General features: G+C 36.7%; 1 protein-coding gene and 1 long non-coding RNA gene across 13 annotated transcripts in view; one reads left to right on the top strand and one right to left on the bottom strand.

Moving 5' to 3' along the window:
- The window catches only part of LOC135418537 (uncharacterized), a 48,008-nt gene extending 40,559 nt beyond the window's left edge, over positions 1–7,449 (top strand). For both annotated transcript variants that reach the window (XR_010432498.1, XR_010432497.1), the window contains exon 5: positions 1,079–7,449. This is a non-coding gene — a long non-coding RNA (uncharacterized LOC135418537). The remainder of the gene's footprint in view (positions 1–1,078) is intronic.
- The window catches only part of EVI5 (ecotropic viral integration site 5), a 76,416-nt gene that overhangs the window by 36,060 nt on the left and 20,627 nt on the right, over positions 1–19,729 (bottom strand). For 8 of the 11 annotated variants that reach the window (XM_064663967.1, XM_064663965.1, XM_064663974.1 and 5 more), the window contains 11 exons: positions 17,179–17,403; positions 16,088–16,162; positions 15,319–15,444; positions 14,393–14,536; positions 13,307–13,396; positions 13,100–13,197; positions 12,496–12,556; positions 10,528–10,581; positions 8,183–8,215; positions 7,478–7,624; positions 1,645–1,779 (listed from right to left, as the gene is read on the bottom strand). In XM_064663967.1, the coding sequence (XP_064520037.1) occupies positions 1,645–1,779; positions 7,478–7,624; positions 8,183–8,215; positions 10,528–10,581; positions 12,496–12,556; positions 13,100–13,197; positions 13,307–13,396; positions 14,393–14,536; positions 15,319–15,444; positions 16,088–16,162; positions 17,179–17,403 (1,188 nt within the window). Of the gene's footprint in view, positions 1–1,644; positions 1,780–7,477; positions 7,625–8,182; positions 8,216–10,527; positions 10,582–12,495; positions 12,557–13,099; positions 13,198–13,306; positions 13,397–14,392; positions 14,537–15,318; positions 15,445–16,087; positions 16,163–17,178; positions 17,404–18,971; positions 19,039–19,729 lie in introns of those variants that run through there. The other 3 variants (XM_064663975.1, XM_064663968.1, XM_064663969.1) reach the window with 3 other exon arrangements.

The raw sequence follows: 19,729 nt of genomic DNA, 5'->3' as shown, positions 1-19,729 counted from the left end.
AATAAATGGAAATTTATTTTTTAGGAAGTAGGTCACCAGCCTTTGTCAACATATCTGTTCTCCTTTTCAAAGGAACCAGGCATTAATATATATATATAAACAAGTCAAGAAGAGGTCTTAGAAATGAAAGACACATGAGGAAAAAAGGATAGAGAAAGCCAAACAGAACACAGGAAAACACTGGGGAAAGCAACACAGAGATGAAATCCTAATAATGGAAATATGGGAAAAAAACAGAGGGGAAGAAAAAGGACAGTCTGTCCAATTACAATATCCCTGACTGTGCTTCATCACTTTCTACTGTATTTCTCATCAGCAAAATCCAGTGTTTTAGAAGACATGTAATACTGTGACAGTTTCCAGGTTTTCTTGAGAGTTGAGAGTAAAGCACATGATTAACATTAACAGAACACAGCACAACAGCCATTTATTAGCATTCCATGTTTCAAAATCATGGGATCTGAGTACTGGCAAATATAGGAAGTGAGAGGGTGTGTTTCTGAATGTTTACATCACTGTCAGTATAGCCATGCAAGTCTCGGCTTATTCAGCAGAAGTTCCCCAGATTACATGATACAGCAATAACAGCAATAAAGAGCTGTACTGCAGGAATTTGAGGGAATTAGCTTCAGCCACTTTCTCATGTGCCTAAGTTCAATATAAGAGACTGAAGTACTACTGTACATCTGAGTTTGTCTGGTACACTGGAATTGACCCTATCACAGGTAAATTTTCAGTGCATGCTGTCTCTGAGTTAAGTAGTTTCCTTTTGAATTTTGAAAAATACCTTATATCCTGAATTCTTACCAATGGTCAGGACAGTAAAAACTACACTACTAACCTGCTAGGCTCTCATCAAGCCCCTCAGATAATTTAAAAAGTAAATCTTGACTCCAGTGGGTTAATTTAATCAGTAACTAAGTTCTGGCCAAAACCTGGGTATATAGCCCTTTAAAATTTCCTAAGGAAACTATTTCCAAGGCCAATACAATAAGATCTGAAAAGCATGCTTTATATCAGGTCAATTTATTGTTGGTTTTTTTTTTTCCTTTTTTCATTTTGCTATTTTATCTTGCAGTTAAGTTTTACTTCAAAGAAAGGTAAATGTTTGACAGTTGGTTTGATTACAGCTTGAGCTCTGGCATCAGGAAGTTACAAGCTACCATAGCACCCAAAAAGCAGCAGAGATTTTGATAATCAATGGTGGAGAGATTCCTTCCCTGCCCATAATGGGACAAAGTAGAAGATGCTGAAGACCTGGGAATGGTTATATTGTACCCTTTCCTCCTCCTTTCCCAAACTTTTTAGTTTCACATCACCTCAGTGCTCACTCTAAGCCCCCTGCTCTTGTTGCAGGATATCATTTTGAAACAATTGATGTTTCCTGTAAAGACTTCATCAGAATCCAAGTTTTCCACTACAGTAGGCTTCAGGAACAAGAGAAAAGGGGTTTGTTCTTCACAAACCTTTGCCAGTGCAAAAATATCTTAGTTTTATTGCTGTTGTTCTTACAGGTTTGAAAAGCATCTTGTAATCATGAAAGCATAGAAGAGAAAGTTCTAGAGCACAGTTATGCAAAGAATTACAGGGACCTGTATTCTGTTTGTAGTGCTGTTCTGTACAGAGGGTCCTGGTTCAATTTACCTTTTCCATCTCTAGAACTTTATCTTGCATCTCCTTCAGGGCACATTGCGATTCTGCTTCACTCAGCCTGGCTTGGACCAGCTCTTTTTCCAGCTGTAGCACAAAGTCTTCACTGTATCGTGAACTGCATTTATGCTACAAAGTTTGCAGAAATATGTTTAGTATGAAGCACAGATGGTTTGAAAGGGGTTTTATATACCAGACCTGGTGTGAAAAGTACATTCAGCTGTGTAAGATCAGGAAGACTACCTTAAGTGCTTACCTTATGCAAGTCTATTAATATGTCCATCCAGACTGCCACCAAAAATATCCCTAATGCTCTGCCTCAAACAACTGCACCCCCACCCAGCCTGTTAATACTGACGAGCAACAACTCACACTTTTGTCTCATTGTTAACCAAACTGAAAGATTCTCAAAGGATCTGTGCTATGCAGAAAAAGATGCTACAGGAACACTAGCTAATTACAAGGTTAATACAAGTATCTCTCAATTTCTACTCAAACTGTGATTCGACAGAATCCTTCTGTAATTCTGGATTTAAAATGAAGTCATGTGTGGCTTCAATGTACAATGACTTTGGTTTGCCCATTTCTTCACTCCAACCCTTGGCTATCATTTGCTCACCATATACATATTCCTTCTGAGATTCAGACACATCCAACCAAAGCATTTATATTCAAAAGCCTCACTTAACTTTTTTCCCCCTAGTCAATAGCTTAAAAAACACATTTTATTTCTTCTTGGGTCACTTTAAAATGACTTAGCAGTTTGACAGATTGTCAGACTTGCCTGATAGGCATTCTGTATTTGAAAATTGAAATCGGTATTTTAATTTCTGATTTTGGAAAAAAGGGGGTGTTGACATCCTCAAAGCATAGCTGTCTAGTTACTGTGCTTACATCGTTACCCTGAAAATTAAGTTTAGAGGAAAATAATTCAATACTTTTTTGGTGTCATTAACTACATTGTGAAATATAAATACTATACTTGGATTAATAGATTAAGTTTTAATTAATTAAAAATTCAACAGTAAAATCCACAGATTATTCATTATACTAAAGATGCAACTGTTTTCTTTGTGTTTGCATAAAAAAAATTAGTTTTCTACATCTAAAAACAGAGACAAAATGAAGAGCCTTCAGTTCCACATGCTTCTGTTATGGTGTGGCATTCCCTGACCTTCAATGCACAAACCAAAGGCGAACAGGACAAACCAAGGATTTACATGTAACTACATGGTCAGGGAAACTATTTTTTCATTTATTTTTATACTTCTGCATGCCAAGGAACCTTTGGCATGACTTACAGTACAATCCAAATTCAGAATCTACGCTAACCTTAGTGTTACAATGTATTATATTTCTTGTATAAATGTGCCTTCAGGAAGCTGTGATGGAGGGATGTATACAAAGCACTGAAAAGCAAGCAGAGCTCAGGCAGTTTTTAGTGTCATCAAGACCATCCACTTAAGTGCTCTGCCTGCTTAACTGTGCAGCTGAACACACAGGGAACACATATATATTATGATCCTTGTACATTAGTATTAATTTGCCCTTACACATTACTAATTTAATTCGTATTATTTTCAACCCACACAGTGTCTTTGCCTCAGCAAGCAGTGGAGGCAGACCTGATTTGAGTGCAAGAAAAGGATGGGTGGGCAATGCTGATTCATTTCTATGATTGCTTCACATGATGTAGGAACACAAGTACAATAGGTAACAACATGCAGACACAGAAAAGAGGCAACAGCTCTTTCATATTCCCTGGCTGCTTGTACAAGTTCATCACATGATACACACGACAACTTAGATGGACTCTACCTTTTTTGTTCCAGATTCTGCCAAACATTTTAATCACAGTAGCACTTTGCTGACTATGTTGAAAAGACAAATGTAACATAAAGCACTAAAATTGCAGCTCTGCAGCCATTTAATTCTGAAAGAAACAAGTCCTTGCTTAGTTTCACACAACTGGATTTATTTTCTCCCAATTTTTCTTAAACACAACCATTCCTAATATTATTTTGGTTGATGATAGATGTAATTACAGAATGTTTCTCCAGCACACTATACTGAAGAGCAATTAACAGATTGTTCAGCAGCTAACTTTGCTCAGCTAACTTTGCTTATACATTTAAGCACTAACACTGAACACAGTATTTTTATTTTCTGCATTTTGGTTGCAAATCAGAACACAGTATTAGAAGAGTATACTGCAAAGTACAGTGAAGCCTTCCATAAGGTTGCAACACTCATTTACAAGCATATATTCCCTAAATCAACTACTATGCTTTTAATAATTATCAGCCATTGTAGCTTGAGTTCCTGAAAAACAACTATGAAGTTGCTGTAACAATAACCAAATACATGGCTATAAATTACCTTACAAAGTGCATATGCTTCCATCTGAATGCTTAGTCAATTAAAATTCTATCTTCACATAATACAGTTGAAGAGACTATTTAAAAATAAGATGTGAACCAATTTCAGCTTGATCTGCCTCTCATTTCTCAGATTCAGTTTTAAAGCACTCAGACTGATGAACTGGGTAATCATTGACAATTAAGGTATCACTGGGAAAGACAAGATTTGCATTCTGGAGGTGTTTACATCCAGCAGAAGCTACCTTTTTCATTTAGAAACAAAAAGGGGAAAAGAACAGAGAATAAAACCTTCAGCACATAATATCAGGACTAAGTTACAACAGGCTGATTACCCCTGCCCCTAACTCCTCAAATACCATTATATATACTTAGCATGCCTCAAAAGAAAACTGTATTCTGTTAAAGTCAGGCACAACTTCCTCTATGCAGTTCTTGATTTACCACCAGTATGAGGAAGAAGCCACCTTCCTCTTAACTGTTTGGTTATCCACCACAACTTGCCTTTGGCAAGTTTCTGTATTTAAAGGTTAGACAAGCCAAAGACAGATTAGTACCATCCAATAGTACAATGATAACCTCTGAGTAGACTTCACACTTCATTATGAAGTCATTCTGGTTCATCTAAAAACTCCCTATAAATACTTCAGCACAGGAAGAAATAAACTTGTGTGTAATTTGGGCTTCTGGTGATGGACTTCAGTCAAAATACTCCTCTTCTACCCATCTCTCTATTCAGAAGTGCTGCAGTGGAGAATTTCTTCACAGACACAAACATCCAGTAAGCACCTTCAGTACTTACCCTTGAATGATCCAACCTGTGCTATCGAATCTCCTTGAGCAGATTGCATAAACCTCAATAATATATAAATACAAACACATAACCTTTTTACAAAGGACATGTTAACCTTCTTAGAAATACTACGGTTAGGTGATATTTTTGCTACCAACAAAAACGTGTTTTGTTGAGTTTTTTTAATCCCAGGATGTTAGTTGAAAGTATCCTTAGGCAGTTCTTTTCATACATTCCTATTCAGAAATTCATACCCAAACATTACAATTTCTGTCATGCTGAAACAGCATATTCAAGACTGGAAAATACGTAGATTATAAAATACATAGGATAAATGCTGTATCTTTAAATAAGCACAGATAAACTATCCAGCCACTTACAAGTTTACAGTGCTATCATTTTTGCTAATCATAAAGAAAGCTGAAATAATTGGGGAGAAAAACATTAAAGCAGATATTCGCAAGACAGTACTGAAAAGGATATTGCCAAGAACAAAGCTACTGGCACTAGCACGTGGTAAAAAATTTACCAGTGTAAAGTAAAATGCCAAAATTCCAAATAAACCCACGCATTCCCACCAGGTGGAGCCCTAAACAAACGCAACTGCTTACATTTGTGTCGTTCCCATTTCCAGCTTGGAAACAAAGTTAAAGCCTGTTCAAGCACTAATGTTACTGATGCAGTAGCCCATAGCGATCTCCTAACTGAAGCCATTTTTGCACTTTCCCCACGTTGTCTAATTCCGATGGTTCTCAAAACCACAGCACTACTCCTTACACTTCAGAATTAGCCAGCTACCAGGCACAAATCTGTCCATAACCACATGTATTTACAGTCTCAGTTCCACATACATAGTCTGACTATTTCCTATAGTCATGTTCACGTTTAAGTGGAGGAAAACAACGCTGCAAGCATGCAAAGTAGGAAGCGTGGCTCTTAATTTAACTGCTCATTCTTGTATTTTACTTACTCTCCATTCTCTCAGTACCTGTCCAGTCTTCTGCCCTGTCCAGTCTTCTGCCCTTACAGCTCCAATCCAGCCAATTTTGCAATCCACAGCTATTTACAGTTCTGCTCAGGACCAGTTCCCATGCCCAGCCAACCTCTCATGCCTCCCCATCATTGTTCTTCAGTAAGTTCCCAGCATAATTAAAGGCATTAGCTTTTAAAGACATACTACCTGTCAATTAACTAATAAATAAATAGAGTACCTTAGTCTCTTCTAATAAGTTTTAACTACATGCAGGTCATTAATGTGGATGCCTCCAAAAAACACATTCTAAGGGCATGTGTACTATTGTAATCAGACAATAAATAGCTGGATAACTAGAAGTCTATCATTTCCCACTGCATTTCACTTGAAAGATTACAATATATCTAAAATGTTGGAAAGCACCACAAGACCATCCCCATCTTCCTAACTGTTATTTCTTCATGGTGCTGTTTTCCTCCTAAAGAAATTGCTCGTATTATATAAACAGCAGCATTTCACATGACAGCTCATCAGTAGTAGCTCATCAGTCACTCCTTGCAATTATTCCAGCATACCTTTTTTACGCTGAAATGCATTAAACAGACATAATAAAGACAACATTCTAGAACTAGTCTAAGTTATGATTTCCTTTCGGTCCAACAGTAAATTTCATCTTTACCTTCCAAGGTGAGATACAAGTATTTCTAGAGCTTTGGTGGAAGATGTATAAAACCAACTGCCCTACTGACTTAACGGGGCCTGGTAAGCAGCTGCAGTATGTTGTAGTTTTAAAAAGTGGTATTTCATACACCTGAAATGCCCAAGACTCCAGACAAGTACTTAGATACCACTTAAAGCAGTATGAGGATATTCACATCAGCACTAGTAGTGCAGAGTTTATTCAGCAAGTGAAGATGCTTAAATGGCTTCCCCCACGCCCCAGGAGAAGACACTGGGCACTTTAAGTGGCTTAGAGGAAGTAACTTCAGTCTCACAGCAATAGTCTGAAGTCGTGCACATTTTACTACCTAAAACACAGAGTAACACAAACACAGTACTATACTATATATAAATTATTTTCCTGCTTCACATCCACATAAACCTACATTTTTTAATCAAGTCCTGTAGTTCCAAACTCAGGGACAACATCCTTCCACTTCAGTAAGCAGTAAATTTTAGTATACTAGGAAAACCCCAAATATAGATACACAGAAGAAACGCTAACATGAAATAAACTGACTTAGAAGATACACTATGTAAAGGCATTGTAAACCAACTCCCAGATTTGAGTATTCAGAGTGACACAATTTGCAATGGGTAGATTCTTAGCATGAAGAGCTACCAAAGGCTGTATGTGTGTGGTTTTGTTAGTATTTCTTTGGTGGTATGTGGAGGGGTTGGGTTGGGTGCTTTTTGTTGTTGAGTTTTTTGATTGGTGTGTTTCATTGTGGGTATGTTGGGTTTTTTTTATAAACTGATAAACTTACATCTATCCAGGGTTATGGATCTCCCCTATCAGTAAGAACAGACCAAAATTTCGTTTAGTCTAATTTGTATAATTTTAAGAATGCAAATCACAATGAACAAGGATTTACAAGGACAGCACAGAGACCATGTCATGATGAGGAAAAATAAACACAAGTGAGTGAAAAAGATGAGATGATGTGCTGCCAGGCTCCTTACCCATTGTTGCTGTTGTTGGAGCTCCCTGATGGTATTCTCAGCTTGCTCCAGTTTAGTAATGGCCTCATCACTCTGCTGTTTGATGGTGGCCAGCTCCCGTTTTATGAGGTAGTTTTCCTCAGCCTCCTGGGCCCTTGTCACTTGTCCCTTAGGACATAATTTATTTTTTTAAGCACTTAATGACAAATCCAAGAAAGACTGCCTTTGTGATGTTTAGCTGCTTATTTCATCAGATTGGTTTTGCGAACAGCACAGATACAATTGGTAGAAATTTTAGGACAAGGTAGTACTGAACAGCTGCTTTAGTACTTTAGTACAAAGTTCAGCATCCATTTAGCAAGCACAGTTTGGTACTTGCATTCAATAAAATTCCTTTCATGCATTATTACTCAGTAGTACATGCACAGATTGAAGTTCACAATATTCAATTTCAGTGTTAATACAGTGTCATAGAATCCATTTGTCATAGGAATTTGTACCAGAAAAATCACATTAGGTTAGGAAAATTACTATAACGTGCAGGTATTGGGTTTATATATTTTTAGTAAACAAAATTAAACAAGTTTCTAGCAAGATGTTAGCTCTGTATTTATTCCAAATCAGCAAAGCAGGGATAGGATATAGCATGCAAATATGCATGCATTAAAGCAGTTGGAGTTTAAGAGTAGGAAGAGAGTCATACAGTAAAAGACTAAAAGACTATACCTGTATCAATCTATCTGCCAAGGAAGCACTTTCCTACAAAGGAAAAATTCAGATAGGAATAAGGAAAAGGAAAATCAAAAAACAAGGGGCTGATAATAGTGACAAAAAAGACCAAGAGCTAATAGAAAGAAAATGCCCAAATTCTACCCATTTTCTGTGCAAACCTTTTAGCAAAATTAACAACTCTTCATATAAATTAAGGCAACTCAGCCTGAAAGTCCCAGGAAGCAGCCTTTTCTGCAACAGATTTAACACAATCCATCTTTGGTACAGAAGGTTTCAAAGCCAAATTTCTGTAACACTTAAAATTCACCTACAGGAGAGTAGGTATTTTTCTTTGAACAGCTTGCTTCCCTAATTAAGCAGAGTTACTGATGCATTATCTGATATGATCTATAGATAGATGCAAGACTACAGTCCACCCACAACATGAAACAAAGGCATAATCTGAGCACAAAGGAAACTCCACTAAGCACCAAGGTGCTCATGCAGAGCTACAGCTTCCAGTAAGATGAAGCAGGAACATTAAATGGTGCAAACTGACAGACAAGTAGGAAATGTCAGCTATGACAGCTCATATTTTGTTTTACTGAACTCTTGCAGTAACTCATCGAGCTGTTTATAGATTCTTTCCTTGACAAACTTTTGCAAGAAAGAAATTTTCATTTTTTGCCCACTGAAAAGCACTACCCCCCTGCAGTTGCATTTAACTCCTACTTTATCACTCCTGAAAGCACTCAATGTTTTGCACATTCTACAAACACATCTATCCACAGACTTTCTTTGTCCTTGGAACTGTTAGTAAAACTGAAGTGCGAACTAGTTGATAAGAGCTAATACTGAGAAGTTAAGGTACACTAAGAAAATCACAACTAAATCATATGAGTTTGGATGAGGGAAAAAGTATTTTTAAAATAAATTTCCAACAGTAGAACTGAATGTGTTTGTTCACACTTCATGATCTGTTTCTCAAATGCTGTGATGATAATGATCATCAGAAATTCTTACTAATAGATAATATTTTCCCATTTTGTAATGTTTTAATTCCAGTCAGACTGGGATACTCTGAAAGTGAACTCTGAAATTCTAAATACAGAATGTGCAAAAGCACTAGCATCTGGGAGTTCATCACGGACTTCATAATAAAAAAAAAAATTTCCAACCCCTGCGAGTTAAATATAAAACAGAGATACTTACTATTATATATTTGCCAAGGAAATTGAAATGATTCACTACAGTTTCAAGCTTCTTAAAGACAGCCTGCTCTTTTCCATTCATTTTATCAATGCTTCAATATTAGAAACAAAAATATTCATGAAATTGTATTTTTGTTCACAACTTTCACAATGTGTCCTTATGCATATTTTCCAAACTAAATTCAGAAACCAATTAATTAGAATTTGACATATGGACTGTTCTTCAAGAAATCATAACAGATTTAACATCTGAAGTGTGACATCTTCCAACTATGCCACTCTGAAACTTTACCATTTTCTTCCCTGTGAAACACAATTGTTTGCAACTCACAGGAGTGCTCAATTCCACTGTTTGTGGTGAAGATGGACAAGAATGTTCTCATTCTAGAGCAGAGCAGCTCAGATGCAATCTGCCACGGGAAGCATGATACCAGGACATAGGAGAGGCCACTGGAGAACAATGCCTGCATGTTGGCAGTGTATCCACAGCAGTTAACATGCTTACTTCTGAAGTTTTACCCAGTTACAAACAAGCCTAACAAAACTACTCCAGACTAAACCCATGAGAAATAAGTCTTTAGATATTCTCTCCACCATGTATCCAAAATTGCCACAGAAGTTCAAAATTACACAGAGCAGATTAATGGCAGTGTTCCTGTGAATGCTGCAACAACACCCTCTACTGCTGTATTCACTAGTGATGAAGTGATCTGCCTTCATCTCATCTCTCCGGTCATTGGTAGGTCTGTCATTTTGCTCCTACATAAAAACACCCAACAACTTCAGATTTTCAGAACTGAGGATTCTCTCACAAAAACCTCTTTTCCACCCAAGCACTCCACTATATACAGTCTTCTCCACTTTGAACAGATGCTTCTAATTCAGAAAGAAAACAGTACAATCAAAGTTGGGTATGTGAAAACGTTTGATTTTTTAATCACTATGAGTCAGATATAACAACCTTACATATTTACTGACCCTAATTGCCTGATTATTGCCATGCTATTTGGCTAAGCACTGTTAGTAAACACCATAGATTAGAAGGAAAACAATAAACTATAATTCTGAGATTCTCATTTCATATAATAAAATTTCCATAAATTTAAGCATAAATTAACATAGATTAAATCTAATCCCCAACATACTCACTTTTTCTAGTGTTTCAATGCGCTGCTTTAGGAGTCTATTTTCAGTTCGTAACCTCTGGAAGGGAAACAGTTCAAAAATGCATTTCTCAAGTTATGAATTGAAAGTCTGATAAAAGCCAAGCAAGCTAACAACATTTTTACTTCATCACATCTATGAAAATCAATATAAGTACGAAAATAATTAGTGACCTTCTTAATTCCTTTTATATGATGAACGAGCTCTAAAGATGAGTTTAACCAGCAAAGATGAGACAATGTCTTGTGTTATACAAAAGCATCTGTGTTACATGAGCTGAAAGCAGCACGTCTGCAGGTGAACCACAGGGCTTAACCCCACGCTAGACCTGACAGCCTCCCCTTCATAAAAACAGCAAAAGTCTTCATGGTTAAGGGACATGAAAGTGCACTCCCTGCACTAGGAAGGCAAATGAGATAGCTGCAAGGTTTCATTCCTTTTCCTCCTAATAGTTAGTGTTAATCTGTAGGTTATACTGAGAATTATTTACCTCAAATGCCCCAGAAGTAAGAAGGAATTGTACTGCATTATATACTTTACTAGTGCACTTCCTGTAAATTTTAGCAGTCAGCATTCAGATAGAAGAGATCCACATCCCTAAGAATAGAGCCTTGGATATCAGTTCAATAAATGGCTTATTCTGCCAGGCTAAAAGACAAACTCAAAATGTGCTTGTTTTTCTATCTCTCTAAAATAGTCTCTTCCGTTAAGAAGCTCTGCTAAGTCAGAAACAAGGTACATAAGTCCCAGAGTAGGACCTAGAAACAGACAGCTTTGGGTGTTGGGGTTGGTTGGTTGGGGTTTTTTGGTTGGTTTTTTTGTTGGGGTGTGGTTGTTGGTTTTTGCTCCCACGGGGGGGGGGGGGGGGAGCATGGGAAGAAGCAGAGAAGGATTTGAAATGAATTAAAATACTAGAATCTAAAGTTACAGTTGTCTTTCATATCATTTTATTTGTCCTGTTCTGCAGAGAGCTGTCATTTGAGCCCTGCAAATCTTCTGATTTCAGATGCCATTACAGCATTACATCATAATGCTGCTAATGCCTCACTGCCTGCTACAACAATAACAAACTGCCTGAAAAGGCTCAGAACACCTTTGTGCTTCCAGGTGCATGTCAGTCATTTTTCTGAAGAACTGATGCCTTAAGAACTGACACTGAAAAGCAAAATGACTAGCAGTGGACAGGAAGGAAGGCTGTACCTCACTCCCTCTATAAGCTTTATTTAATGCACTTGCTCATTGTTTCTCCACTGCCTTTTCTCACAGAATTGTCTAAAAACACAAGAAAGAAAATCCAGATCAAACAACATGCTGTGAAAAAAAAATGAGAAAAAGGAAAAAAAGGCATCAAAAGCCTATTTATGTCTCAAAAGGAAAAAGATGCAGTGCTTAAGTAGATATAGGAAGTAGGTCAGTTAGTAAAAGGGAAGAATAAACTCCGCTGGCAGGTTGGCTTTTCCCCCCACAGTCTTAGTATTAACTGCAAAAGCTCCAAAAGAAAAGGTGACTCCAGACAGAAGAGTCTCCATTTTGGGTCCAATGCACAGGAAAAATCAAGATCTCAAAATCAATGACAAACCACTCAAATGCACTCTGACAAACTCTGTCTTAACATGTGTCATACAAAGCTCCTATGTGGGACACCTACAACTAAACCAGCATATTTGGAACCCCTGATAAATGAGGCCATCTGTAAGCAAGCTTTAGTCAGCAGGAAATAATAAAAAATAAGTACAGCAGGTCTCTAAAGACTTTTTTTTTTAATGTCCACCAGAAATCTCAATAATTTCACTGTAGGTATCCTTTATGAATAGATATCCTAAATACAAATGCTGAAAGAAAAGAATTTGGGGACTTTAATTACATGTCCTGCTACATGTACAGATCAAACATGTAACCCTCCCCCCTAGGAATTAAACTGATTCATAAATCAATTTGTTGAGGCTTTCTTACTTTAATTTCAACTTGTTCCTCCATTTCTTTTGTCTTTATTGTAGTGTATTCCTTTTCTAACCTAAAAATTAGAAATAGTAAATTAGGATTAGAAAACTTGTGGATAATTTACTTGTTGGTGCACTAACTAACAAATATCAGTAGAACAGAGATACAGATTATTGATATTTCCTCTGAAATGCACTCCTGTAAATGCTTAGACTAGACATTAAATTTAAACACAGATTTGGGTAGGTATGAACAGACTCTGAACCAGCACTCCTTTCCCTGCCTCACCCTGAAAAAAACCAAACAATCTCCCCTCCCCTCCAAAAGCACCCCCCCCCAGCTTTCCTATTCAGCTCCTGTTTACAGAAGTGTTGTAATTCCCCATTCTTTCTTCAGAAGCTTTTTTGGTTATTTTTACAAAGAAAAATAGCAAATACTGCTTTAAAATAATTTTCTTACAGGCAGAACTCAGCTTTAATTGTTTATATAGCATAAAAACAAAAAAAAATTAAAGACGGAAAATTAAAAAATAAACACTGAATAACTAGTTTTAAAGATAAACAAACAGTAGCTCTTAGCAACAGTATAATCTATTTTCTCAAAATGCTATACCTACTTTTTCATCTTTTTTGCATTGTATTTGACTTGGTAAGATGCTTGGATTAATTTGTCTGGACCACTGTCAAACTGATGTGGAATGACCTTTTGAAAGTGCTAAAAGCAATCAGAGCACAAGATTACACATAATTAATAGCTGTGAGGAAATACACACACACACTACACATATCAGACATCTCTCAAAATTATTATAATCATAACTTACCTGTAACATTCCTTCCATGTCAAGTTGCAGTAACTCTGCCTGGTTCATCTGAAGTAGTGCTAAACCTACTCGAAATACTATTTCTAAACCCTGAAAACAGAAGTTAAAAAATATCCAACAATTATTCATGGCATCATCAATAGTGCGATGCCTCTTTATTAACGATGGAAATCTCACCCAGTTTCTCAGACAAGCAAAAGGGCTACAAAAAAAGTCTCTCAACAACAGGTTCTGGGTTTCTTAGTTTGTTCTAGGGACAAGCAGTCTGGCTGTTTGTCCTGATGTCAGACACCCCCCTCAGAGAGGCCACTGCTGAACTAAAAACTCAAGTGACAAGAGTCCTCTAGGTCAGCTCCATCAAACATTTTAAATATACCTAGTAGAAAAACACCCAAGTACTTCTCCAAAAAGCCATTTTAATTTCAGATATGGTACAATACAGTTAACCTACTGAAACAGATATAAGGGAATGTCTCCATATATACCCTATCTCAGACATTCTTGAGGGTAAGCTAAAAGGATCCACCTTTGACTTACTATTTTCTAAAAGATCACTGCAGAGCATAAATGGACCACAAGCTATGATTTGTTACTAGTTACAGTGATGCAAAGCTCTAATCCTAAACACAAGACAATGTGTCTTTGTGATAGTGACACTGAACAATTCCATAAATTTCTTTGGCTACTATTCATCATCCAGACAATAAAAGTTACTAACACTCCCTCTTCATGGCTTGCACATGCCCATGGAACTTGACTTAGGTCTGAAAGCAGTATTAGTTTCCCCTGCAAACTTACTGTACACTGAGAAAATGATGACCATGCTGCATGCAATGCTACTGCTCTGCATCCAGAAAGAACAGATTTGGTAACCCCTCAATAGGTTAGAGCACAAAGATCCACAGATCCACAGATCCAAAGAACACAGGATCCACATTCAGAGACTTAGTTCCTCTTCCTTGACAAACTACTTGACACACAGACACCTTCCCCTTAAAATAATCTGATCGGTGTAAGAACTAAAAAGCAAATGACTGCTTTTAACACCTACTCTTAAAATATAACTTATGAGCATTTAGTAGTTACCTCAGACATAAAGATATCAAATATTCTCGTTGCAATTGGTAGTGGAAAAGTTGTAAGGAATATAGTTAGAAACCACGATGATGCATACATAGAAGTGTGAAAACTCTGAGACTGAAAGTGCACATAAAGCTCTGGAAGATGCTCCTGGAAAAGAAGAGGAATAAAAAAACCAAGTATGTTAAGCTTCTGCTTGCAGTCTTAGTGCAGACATGGTTTTGACAAATTTTGAATAAAAGAAGAAAATAACTGATGTTTAGTAGACAACAGCTTAGCAACACAGGACTAGGAATGCTATGAGTCATCATTATCAAGAACCATGCAACAGAAGTCCCAATATAGAATGTTCTACAGCACTTCCACCCTGCAAAGCACAGATTACAAAAACACTTCCTGATCCTAATAGGAAGTCACAAGCTTATAAATCCCTAAGTAACATCTAAAATGGAACAAAAAGAGCTGGAAATATCTAAGGATATCCCACCCCGATCATCATGTTATAAACTGGATCACAAAACACAAACCTATTTTTCTCCATCAACCTGACCAGGAAGACAGTGCTCTGAGTTATAATCTGAAAACAATTTCAATTCCACATGAGGATATCTTCCAGTTTCCATCTTGTAAAATAGCTAAAAATTGACTATGAAGAATTTGACTTCCAGAGTCTTCAATTCAAACAAAATTTCATATGCCTAAACCTGCAGTGATACAAATCCTCATGCTTCAGTGTTTAAAGCCAGTCAGTCTGCCAAAGGTTAAAAAAAAGTATCCCACAGAGCCACATGCATTTACTTCTGAAGTTCTGAAACTAGCTACTGTCAAGAGTGCAGCCCATTAGCCAACAGATATGCCTGCTCTTGAACTGTAATTCCCAAGTTCCTTATTAATAGTTACTGAAGAGAAAGTTTGATAGATTTTGTATGTACCTGTATCATGCATTCAAACTGGTACATACAAAGGCCCAGTTCAGCCATGCTTGGTTTAAAGAGTTCTCGTAGTCTGTAATCTTGCATTAATTTAACAAACACACAGAACGCCTCTTCTTCTGGCATCTATATTAAAAATAAGAAAGCACAGTAAAAACTCTGGACAAATGGAATGATATATCAAAGTAAGTGCCTGGGAGGGCACTGGGGGTTGGGGTTGGGTGTGTGTACACAATGTGTTTTTTTGTTGTTGGTTTGTTTGTTTGTTTCAAGGTTTTTGTTTTGTGAACTTCTGCATATACTAAATTCTATCAAATTATTTCTAAACTGAAATGGAGGTCTACGAGTAGTTTTTTATTGTATGTTCTACTTTGTCATAAAACAAAAACCAATAATACAAACACAGCTTTAAAACAATCAAATCAAGTGTGAAGTTTCATTTCAACTCTGAGGAGATTCAATGTAGTAGAACTGAAATGAGAAGTTCATTAATAGTTGAAACAACACTCATCAAAATAACTTGCAAGCCTGCAGTCCTACCTTAGCTCTGAGAAATAAATGTATTCTCTCACTCCAATACAGTATCTTGGCAAATAGAGCAACAGAAAGTAAATCTCATTTCATTTGCAGAGTAAACAGCTGCCCTTGACAACTCCATTTTATCAAAATGATGAAGAACACTATTGTAAAAATTTCCAACAAGTCACCAGAATATATTATGCATTCTAGCAGGGATTTTGAAGGTTCACATATTTAATATTATGCTTACCTGCATAAGCAGTAATCCAACTATAAAAGCGCTTCCTTGACAGTATCCAACCTCACGATCCACCAAAGAATAAGCCTGGGAAATAAAGTTAAGACTCTCAACAATTAAAACCTCATCACCAATAAAAAGTAATCATAGTTCATCCTGCTATCTTGCTAATAACTCACTCTTCCATTCCAAAATCCAGCAAGGGCAGACATTCTATTTAGAAGTTTTAGTCAGATGTTCTAGTTGCTGCTACAAAGGGTATGAAGTCTGCTCTCTGATCACCTACAAAGCTGAGAGTAAGGCAAACCTACCAAAAATACAAGCAGTTTTCAACTACAGGAATTTGCCAAGATATCAGAGCCAGCTGGCATACAAACCACACAAGGTTACTACTTCTATAAGAGACAGACCAGACAAAGAAACAAGTTGGGTTTTTTTCAGAAAAAAATATGTGCTGCAGTTTTATCTATGGGAGGATGAAATGTGTTGATTTTCATGCATGTAGCATCTTCATTTTAGAGTTATGGAAGTTACTAAGATCTGGAAACCTGCTAACTTTTCTGTTGAAACTATGGTGTACGGAAAGGTCTGTCTTTCCAAATTTAAGCTCTAGTACAGTGAAGACAAAATAATGCAAACAATTTTATGTTGGCATTTCTTATTTTGTTTTTGGGCACTGGAACAACTGACCATTAGCTTGTACCTGCCATTTGCTGCTACCACTTGCAGGTTCAGAAATACTTGAAAACTGAATACTAGTTCTGATTGTCGATGTTCTTGTCTTGGTGAATGTTGTTTACTTAATTTCATGGCACACTTCATTCCACTACACTATCAGCAGTTCGCATCTGACTTTGTTTTAATGCCTACTTAATGGTTTTACATTGTAAGAGATTTAAAAAGCTTATAGGAATACCATTGGAAGCTCTCTTTGAAACTGGAATGTGATTTGTTAAACCATTCCAATGTCAGTGGTTTAAAAAAGAGTAAGATGAAAAAAACCAAACCCCTGAAACCGGTGCAAGTTCACTCTACACAAGGCAATCCAAACGTTTGTGCATCTTGTTGCTAATATATTTTCAAGGGCTGAAATACTGACTCACCTTCATTACATTGAACAAGACCTCCTGCCCAAGGCTATCTTTTTCTTTGAAAAAATCATGTTCAGGGTATGTCCTAGCAATGTCCCTTCTTATTAATTTTTCACAAGGAGATGTCATTTTCAAAAGCTCTGAATACTGATCCTTAATTGGCATGCTTTGAGCACTGCATAAAAGTTGCCAAACAATTGCTCTGAAGTGATGAGGTATCCCTTTTCGAACCAGCTCCTAAAGCACAAAAAGACAAATTAATTTATATCTCCTAAAAATGTAAACTTAAGCCTAAAGAACAAAACACTTCAAATTAACTTCTTTGTAACTTCAGAAAAAATTTACATCATAGCAAAAACTAATCATACAGTTTATAACAGGTAAACTTTAATTTTAGTGTGATAGATTATTAAGTTAACAAAAGTAAGCAGTCTCTGAATGATTTTCAGTGGCTAAATTAGCTAATGAAAGTAGTACCCTATCCATGGTAAGCTACTTGAAAAACTGAATATTCAAATAATTTTATACAAGAACTTTCATTAACCAGAATTTAATACAATTATTTCTAAATTTCACAAAAGATGACTAAACATAACACCCTTTGGTAAAATTTGTACTAAGTGAGATTTAAGAAATCACCAACTAAAAATTATTTCCAAGATAGGTAAATGACAAAAACTGAAACTAACTGTAGCACAGCCAACTGCAACAAAAAAATATGTACAATAAAAATATCAGAGGTCATTTAACAAACTTGACAAGTTGTGTCTAATTTCTCTGGTGTGCCAGTATTTCCAAGTTGCCTTCTAAGAAAGTATCTAAATGCAGTTTCAGACACCGGACCAAGAAAACATTAAGTTTACATCTATTAAATTAACTAATTTACTTTGTCTTCAAAAAAAAAAAAAATCAGCTAGATATTATATGATTTAAACATGCCCAGATCAGTAGAACTAAAAACCTGTTACTTGTGTTTTAAGAAATCAAAAGGACAAGTAGTCTTGCTGCTTAATCTGAAAACTGAGAAAGAAGTATTATTCAGGAATTTTACAGACTGTCTTAGTGGTCCTTCCTGCAACTAGAATCAGTCTGACCCAGAAGATTGTCTCTTCAAGATGATTTCTTTAATCATTTTTTGTACCTTAAGAACTGTTATCAAACATTTTGTCTCCTAAAGGATAATTCCTTCCACTGTTATTTATTCTGAAGCCAGAGTAATCAATTTTCTAATATCCCTAAGTTCTCCATCCCTCCTTCCTCAGAACCATCATAGTAACGCCACTAAGACATGCTGTGTTATTCCCTTAAAGATTCCCAGCTCCAAGCGAAGAATGCTAACAAATCAGCTTTGCACACCTGTCTCTAGCTATCCTTTGTCAACAACACACTGTCAGACCGTACATCAGTCATCTAAAGCCTCAAAGGCTACTAATAAAGCAAGAAACTAATTGCTAGTGCTTTGAGTTACCATGTACCTGCTTGACAGAATAATAGGGTTAACCCCTCCAGCTTTCCTAAAAGGAGCAGCAGAAAACACCCCTACTAGGCAGCACTAAGATGATCCTACTCTACACAGTATTATGTGAATCAAATAGCAGGACTTAAGTCATCCTTCAGAATCCCTCATAAATGGGAACTGAGTTCTGAAGTGGATTGAGAGACATAAGGGTGGAACACATCACCTATGGAAGAAGGTATAGATGCCTATGCTTAAAACTTAAAAAACTTACCAGATTCTTAATAACCTAAGAGCATCTTTTACAGCCAGGACAAAAAGACACCCATGTTGCTACCTATGTACCTACCGGCACAATCAGGAAATAGGAATGGATGTTCTGATATTCCATCGTAAATGCAGACTGACAGAGTTTAGGCTGACTTTGGACAAAAAAATACTGAGAATTATTTAACCAGCAAAGGAAAACTTGGCTAGTTTTCAATATAATACTAGTTAGCAATATAATTAAATATTCCCTGAAAGTTAGTCAAATGCTCCCCAAATTGTACTTGGCCAGCTGTAAAAACAAGTGATACTTGTGACAGGTGATAGGGTTCAAACAAATTCTAACTAACCAGATCTACTTATTACCATCTCACTTCTCCTTTCTCTTGCCAGGTTCATGTGGCCTTCTTTTCATGGCCTTTTGGAACACCTTTCCAGAAACTGCTTTCCCTATGCAAGCAGGAAGTCTTGAGTTCATTTTCTTCCCTTGTTTCCTCTCAAGTCATGTTCTCTCTTCACAACTGCTTCACATAAAAGACACTTTACTTTAGCCCACTGTTCTGCCTTCCCACAACCTATTCATAGACACACATTTCAAACTGTTCAAAAGACCCCGACATTTGTATTCTGCACATAAAACTACAGACTACAGCCCAATAAAGAACCAAAGCAGAACAGACTTGCCTACAAACAAAGAAATCCCACACTGCTGTACTTGCTGCCACTGAAACATGGATAGTGCACTAGATGCTTTTTAGCTTGAATTTAAAATGTAATTGAACTCTACTTCTGTGCATGCCCACAACTAACCCAGACTGGACACACTGCTCAAAGTTTGCC

This window comes from Pseudopipra pipra, chromosome 9 (genome assembly GCF_036250125.1).
Source record: "Pseudopipra pipra isolate bDixPip1 chromosome 9, bDixPip1.hap1, whole genome shotgun sequence".
NCBI classification, from domain to species: domain Eukaryota; kingdom Metazoa; phylum Chordata; class Aves; order Passeriformes; family Pipridae; genus Pseudopipra; species Pseudopipra pipra.
This window is presented reverse-complemented; position numbering and strand designations above follow the sequence as displayed.